This window comes from Cherax quadricarinatus, chromosome 70, assembly GCF_038502225.1.
Source record: "Cherax quadricarinatus isolate ZL_2023a chromosome 70, ASM3850222v1, whole genome shotgun sequence".
Taxonomy (NCBI): Eukaryota; Metazoa; Arthropoda; class Malacostraca; order Decapoda; family Parastacidae; genus Cherax; species Cherax quadricarinatus.
The window spans coordinates 22,725,069-22,733,400 of record NC_091361.1 but is presented as its reverse complement, the minus strand read 5'-3'; the positions used below and the strand labels follow the sequence as shown (position 1 = coordinate 22,733,400).

General features: G+C 34.7%; 1 protein-coding gene across 1 annotated transcript in view; it reads right to left on the bottom strand.

Moving 5' to 3' along the window:
- The window catches only part of LOC128691876 (apolipoprotein D), a 38,668-nt gene that overhangs the window by 9,427 nt on the left and 20,909 nt on the right, over positions 1-8,332 (bottom strand). Inside the window, exon 3 of the mRNA XM_053781203.2 lies at positions 2,753-2,963. Within this exon, the coding sequence (XP_053637178.2) occupies positions 2,753-2,963 (211 nt within the window). The remainder of the gene's footprint in view (positions 1-2,752; positions 2,964-8,332) is intronic.

Here is an 8,332-nt window from a genome sequence, read left to right as displayed (position 1 = left end):
CTTTCCCTAGCAGAGGTGAGGGTAAATGTCAGTGTTTTATATAAATTAATACTTCACCTTCCTTAGTTTGCTATATTTTGACATTTTTAACTTTGTGTCATTGTGCAGTTCTTGAGTGATTGTGAGTTACGTCACAGTATAGTGCAATATTGCCTAAATAAAATAATATTTAAAATTGTTTAAAAAAATCAGACTATTATAAGAACATAAGAAAGGAGGAACACTGCAGCAGGCCTGTTGGCCCATACTAGGCAGGTTCTTCACAGATCCATCCCACTAATAGAAAATTTGCCCTCATAAGAACATAAAATCATAAGAAGTAAGGAACACCGCAACAGGTCTACTGGTCTATGCCAGGCAGCTCCAATTCTCCCCACCGGCTTAAGCCAGTGCCCTGACCTAGTGAGGTCAGACACGTCACTTAAGGGATTAGCACTGCGTCTGACCTAGTAGCTAGTCAGGTCCATTTCACACCCACCTACACCCACTCATAAGACCATACGAACATATGAAAGAAGGAACACCGCAGCAGGCCCACTGACTCATGCGAAGCAAGTCCATGTCCCCCCTCCCCCAGATCAGCCCAATGACCCACCTAGTCAGGTCACTTCCACTTAAGGAAGGAGAAAGGCATCAGACCTAGTAGCACAAGCTAGTCAGGTCCAACTCACAGCCACCCGCACCTACTTGTGTATTTATCTAACCCATTTTTAAAATAAACAACGTTTTAGCCTCAATAACTGTACTCGAAAGTTTGTTCCACTCATCCACAACTCTATTAGCAAACCAGTGCTTTCCTATATCCTTCCTGAATCTGAATTTTTCCAGCTTGAAACCATTGCTGCGAGTCCTGTCTTGGCTGGAAATTTTCAGCACGCTATTTACATCCCCTTTATTTATTCATATTTTCCATTTATACACCTCGATCATATCCTCCCTAATTCTACGCCTTTCTAAAGAGTGCAGATTCAGGGCCTCAGTCTATCCTCATAGGGAAGTTTTCTGATACGTGGGATCAACTTTGTCATCCTCCTTTGTACGTTTTCCAGAGCATTTATATCCATTCTGTAATACGGTGACCAGAACTGACCATCATAGTCTAAATGAGGCCTAACCAAGGATATATAGAATTGAAGAACAACCTGAGGACTTCTATTATTTATACTTCTTGATATGAAGCCAAGAATTCTGTTAGCTTTATTGCGAACACTAATGCACTGTTGTCTTGGTTTTAGATTACTACTAACCAGAACTCCTAAATCCTTTTCGCAATCAGTAGTATTAAAATCTACATTATTTAGTTTATATGTGGCATGGTTATTTTCCTGTCCAACATTTAGAACTTTGCATTTGTCAATATTAAACTGCATCTGCCACTTCTCCGACCATTGCATCAGTCTATTCAAATCATCCTGGAGTGCTCTAGTGTCCTCATTAGAATGAATTGGACGGCCTATTTTGGTGTCATCAGCAAATTTGCTAATGTCGCTATTTATTCCCTCATCTATGTCGTTTATGTAAATTGTGAACAACAACGGGCCCAACACTGACCCCTGAGGAACACCGCTTGTGACGTGCCCCCATTCTGATTTCTCCCCATTTATGCAAACTCTCTGCTGCCTATTTGTCAGCCATGCCTCTACCCAGGAAAAAATTTCTCCTATTCCGTATTATTGTAAATTTTGTTACAGAAAATAGATGATTAGTTGATACAAGTCGTTCTACGCGACTGTGTGACATACTCCTTGACTGTGTATCATATCTGACTGTGTCATATTTGACTGTGTCATATCTGACTGTGTCACATCATATAACTGTTGATTTCTTTATGGTCGATCAAATTTTTATATTGTGCATTAATCACGTCTCTGAGTTCTCAGACTTGGCAGTTGCGACAGTCACACCAAGTTAGGCCTTGTATCAAAATTTTCCACCACAACCCGTAGACCACCTGAGCAGCGATCGATCGAACTCTCTTATTTTTCAATGATTCATCATGAACCATTATGTTTTCTTAAGAGTGTGATATATTCTTATTTTACAACATTCCTTGATTTATATAGAATCATTGTTTGATGCCATTACGTGTGCCACTCTGTTCATATTGTATTAATTACATGCATGCATGGTGAGATCATCATACGATAGTGTGATCCAAACTATCATGTATGTAGACTCGTTATGCATTATGTATTTTTACTTGTTATGTACTCTAATGTAATCACTGGATAGCAGCAGGTTAGTAATCGTATTTTCAAATACCCAAGTAGTCACTCAATATCCAGTTTGGTTGATCAAGAATGTGTGGCTACGCGACTTACATTATTCTTCCAATAAAGCCAGAAGCAACCGCCAAAAAATATTGTTCTACACCTGTCACTCGATGAGGCCTGGTCACAGACCGGGCCGCGGGGGCGTTGACCCCCGGAACTCTCTCCAGGTAAACTCAATGGACGATATACTAAACCACCACAACATTAACCCATTCCAGTAATCACGTCATGACCAACCCGTCCACTTCGGTATTCACACCATGTCCATCTCAGTAAATCTCACACTAACCCCAAGACCAACCCTGCTACTCAATGGCCAACCTAGGCATTTCATTATTCAATCCAATCAACAACCAAGTTGCTCCAGTATTCCCTTCATGACCAACCCATCAATTCCATGACAAACACAGCATACTACAGGATTAACCAGGCCAATCCAGTAATAAGTCTATGAACAACCCATCCTCTCCAGTACTTACTATATGGCATTTTCATGATCATCTTAGCAGTGCCATTGAGGACTTGAAGGGTACCGGTGGTTCTGAAGACGTGGCTGAAGCCGACGGTACGAGCTATGAGAAGCTCTCTGGAGTGTTGCATCGTGAAGCCTTCCTGAGTACGGTTGAACACCAGTCTTACGCAGGAGCTGCTGGTTAACACTGACTCCAACACATACCATTCACCTGCAAACTGACGTACAAATTATTGCTTATAAACTCACAAATTAAATACAGTAATTAAATGTATGAGAATCAGTAAAACATTTATAAGAAAATTATTAAAAATTTTGTTTTTTATTAACAATAAATATGATTTAAAAAACTAACAAGCTATTAATTTTAAAATCATTTATTAAATATTAATGTTAATAAAACTGATGAATAAATATTAAAACATTATCCATTATTAATTACTAATATATTATATATATATATATATTTTATATATATATATATATATATATATATATATATATATATATATATATATATATATATATATATATATATATATATATATATATATATATACATATATATATATATATATATATATATATATATATATATATATATATATATATATATATATATATACATATATATATATATATATATATATATATATATATATATATATATATATATATATATATATATATATATATATATATATATATATATATATATATATATATATATATATGCAATAAGATCACAGTAAACAGGTGATTTCAGAATATGCAAAACAACCACTCTGAAAGACTAGAGAAATTCTAAGCGCTTTCGTGACTACTCACATTATCAAGGAACTATGAAAGTAAAGCATCCAAGGAAGCTATATAAGGGGTCTGGCCAACACCTCACTATCAGATCCCACAACTGTTAAACACCTGACGCGCGCCGGCCCAACTGGACAGGTCCTTTGCACAACTCACCAACAAACTATTCTACCCAAGAAAATTTAAAAATTATTATTTGTCCAGTGTATTATTAAATTCTTCCCAAATTCTGTTAATTATAAATGGATCTAATTTATATAAACCAAAGGAAATATTCATATTATTGTCAAAACTGCTTTTTATGAAACAAGATTCAATTATATTCCTGTCGACCATGGACTTGCTTGATACTACTTTCTCAACTTTTTGAAAATCAATTGGATGGTTAAAATCTCTTACATGAATAAATAGAGCATTGGAATCTTGTCTAGTTCTAATGCTATATTTATGTTGTTTTAATCTTAGTTCGAAATTTTTACCAGTTTGACCGTAATAAACTTTATCGCAAATTTTGCAAGGAATCTTATAGACACATCCATCAGCATTTTGGGGGAATTCTTTATCAAAAGTTTTTTTATTGTATCAAGTTGTATTCAAAAATCTTGATACAGAAAAAAAACTTATGATAAAGAATTACCCCCAAAATGCTGATGGATGTGTCTATAAGATTCCTTGTAAAATTTGCGATAAAGTTTATTACGGTCAAACTGGTAAAAATCTCGAACTAAGATTAAAACAACATAAATATAACATTAGAACTGGACAAGATTCCAATGCTCTGTTTATTCATGTAAGAGATTTTAACCATCCAATTGATTTTCAAAAAGAACATTAAAATGGTATCTTGGTACAGACCATCAACTTGACAACCTCTACTAGTGAGAACGGCTGGGTTTGAGAGGGACCTGCCCTCCCAAAGCAACCTACGTCTCAACTCCTGGCACTATATAAGGCCCCATTCTGTCACTTCAACTTCATATTATTTCAGACAATGGAACAATGCTCTTCTCCAGACTGAGGGACTGACCACCTCAAAACTTTAAGGGTGATGGACTGATTACATCGTCTTCAAGTATCTTCTGCTTCTATCAACTTTTCTGTACTCGACTGAAGAAGCCTACTGTGTAGGCGAAACGTTTCGAAATAAAGATACCTATCTGTTGCATATGTGTCTTACCTAACACTGATTTTCAAAAAGTTGAGAAAGTAGTATCAAGCAAGTCCATGGTCCACAGAAATATAATTGAATCTTGTTTCATAAAAAGCAGTTTTGACAATAATATGAATATTTCCTTTGGTTTATATAAATTAGATCCATTTATAATTAACAGAATTTAGGAAGAATTTAATAATACACTGGACAAATAATAATTTTTTAATTTTCTTGGGTAGAATAGTTTGTTGGTGAGTTGTGCAAAGGACCTGTCCAGTTGGGCCGGCGCGCGTCATGTGTTTAACCGTTGTGGGATCTGATAGTGAGGTGTTGGCCAGACCCCTTATATAGCTTCCTTGGATGCTTTACTTTCATAGTTCCTTGATAATGTGAGTAGTCACGAAAGCACTTGGAATTTCTCTATTCTTTCAGAGTGGTTGTTTTGCATATATATATAAATATATATATATATATATATATATATATATATATATATATATATATATATATATATATATATATATATATATATATATATATATATATATATATATATATATATATATATATATATATATATATATATATATATATATATATATATATATATATATATATATGATTAACAAGTTAAGAAAGCCTAGAGAACAAATGGATTTGTCAGTTAAAAATAGGAGAGGAGAGTTATTAAATGGAGAGTTAGAGGTATTGGGAAGATGGAGGGAATATTTTGAGGAATTGTTAAATGTTGATGAAGATAGGGAAGCTGTGATTTCGTGTATAGGGCAAGGAGGAATAACATCTTGTAGGAGTGAGGAAGAGCTAGTTGTGAGTGTGGGTGAAGTTCGTGAGGCAGTAGGTAAAATGAAAGGGGGTAAGGCAGCCGGGATTGATGGGATAAAGATAGAAATGTTAAAAGCAGGTGGGGATATAGTTTTGGAGTGGTTGGTGCAATTATTTAATAAATGTATGGAAGAGGATAAGGTACCTAGGGATTGGCAGAGAGCATGCATAGTTCCTTTGTATAAAGGCAAAGGGGATAAAAGAGAGTGCAAAAATTATAGGGGGATAAGTCTGTTGAGTGTACCTGGTAAAGTGTATGGTAGAGTTATAATTGAAAGAATTAAGAGTAAGACGGAGAATAGGATAGCAGATGAACAAGGAGGCTTTAGGAAAGGTAGGGGGTGTGTGGACCAGGTGTTTACAGTGAAACATATAAGTGAACAGTATTTAGATAAGGCTAAAGAGGTCTTTGTGGCATTTATGGATTTGGAAAAGACGTATGACAGGGTGGATAGGGGGGCAATGTGGCAGATGTTGCAAGTGTATGGTGTAGGAGGTAGGTTACTGAAAGCAGTGAAGAGTTTTTACGAGGATAGTGAGGCTCAAGTTAGAGTATGTAGGAAAGAGGGAAATTTTTTCCCAGTAAAAGTAGGCCTTAGACAAGGATGTGTGATGTCACCGTGGTTGTTTAATATATTTATAGATGGGGTTGTAAGAGAAGTAAATGCGAGGGTCTTGGCAAGAGGCGTGGAGTTAAAAGATAAAGAATCACACACAAAGTGGGAGTTGTCACAGCTGCTTTTTGCTGATGACACTGTGCTCTTGGGAGATTCTGAAGAGATTGGTGGATGAATTTGGTAGGGTGTGCAAAAGAAGAAAATTAAAGGTGAATACAGGAAAGAGTAAGGTTATGAGGATAACAAAAAGATTAGGTGATGAAAGATTGAATATCAGATTGGAGGGAGAGAGTATGGAGGAGGTGAACGTATTCAGATATTTGGGAGTGGACGTGTCAGCGGATGGGTCTATGAAAGATGAGGTGAATCATAGAATTGATGAGGGAAAAAGAGTGAGTGGTGCACTTAGGAGTCTGTGGAGACAAAGATCTTTGTCCTTGGAGGCAAAGAGGGGAATGTATGAGAGTATAGTTTTACCAACGCTCTTATATGGGTGTGAAGCATGGGTGATGAATATTGCAGCGAGGAGAAGGCTGGAGGCAGTGGAGATGTCATGTCTGAGGGCAATGTGTGGTATGAATATAATGCAGAGAATTCGTAGTTTGGAAGTTAGGAGGAGGTGCGGGATTACCAAAACTGTTGTCCAGAGGGCTGAGGAAGGGTTGTTGAGGTGGTTCGGACATGTAGAGAGAATGGAGCGAAACAGAATGACTTCAAGAGTGTATCAGTCTGTAGTGGAAGCAAGGCGGGGTAGGGGTCGGCCTAGGAAGGGTTGGAGGGAGGGGGTAAAGGAGGTTTTGTGTGCGAGGGGCTTGGACTTCCAGCAGGCATGCGTGAGCGTGTTTGATAGGAGTGAATGGAGACAAATGGTTTTTAATACTTGCCGTGCTGTTGGAGTGTGAGCAAAGTAACATTTATGAAGGGATTCAGGGAAACCGGCAGGCCGGACTTGAGTCCTGGAGATGGGAAGTACAGTGCCTGCACTCTGAAGGAGGGGTGTTAATGTTGCAGTTTAAAAACTGTAGTGTAAAGCACCCTTCTGGCAAGACAGTGATGGAGTGAATGATGGTGAAAGTTTTTCTTTTTCGGGCCACCCTGCCTTGGTGGGAATCGGCCAGTGTGATAATAAAAATAATATATATATATATATATATATATATATATATATATATATATATATATATATATATATATATATATATATATATATATATATATATATATATATATATATATATATATATGTATGTATGTATATATATATATATATATATATATATATATATATATATATATATATATATATATATATATATATATATATATATATATATATATATATATATATATATATATATATATATATATATATATATATATATATATATATATATATATATATATATATATATATATATATATATATATATATATATATATATATATATATATATATATATATATATATATATATATATATGTCGTGCCGAATAGGCAGAACTTGCGATCTTGGCTTAAATAGCAACGCTCATCTTGCCATATAGGACAAGTGAAAATTTGTGTATGCAATAATTTCGCCAAAATCATTCTGAACCTAACGAAAAAAATATATTTCACTGTGTTTGTTTAGTATTAAATTATTGTAAACAAATCTAAAATATATTTAGTTGGGTTAGGCTAAAATAAATTGTTCTTGTTATGATAAGGTTAGGTAAGTTTTCTAAGTTCCTTTTGGTGCAAAATTATAAATTTTTACATTAACATTAATGAAAAAAATATATCTTTAAACGTATAAGAGAAAATTTTAGAAAGGACTTAATTTTAAATGAGTTCTTGCTAATTGACCAGTTTTACATATTCGGCACGACATATATAAATACATATATATATATATATATATATATATATATATATATATGTCGTGCCGAATAGGCAGAACTTGCGATCTTGGCTTAAATAGCAACGCTCATCTTGCCATATAGGACAAGTGAAAATTTGTCTATGCAATAATTTCGCCAAAATCATTCTGAACCTAAGGAAAAAAATATGTTTCACTGGATTTGTTTAGTATTAAATTATTGTAAAGAAATCTAAAATATATTTAGTTAGGTTAGGCTAAAATACATTGTTCTTATTGTAATAAGGTTAGGTTAGTTTTCTAAGA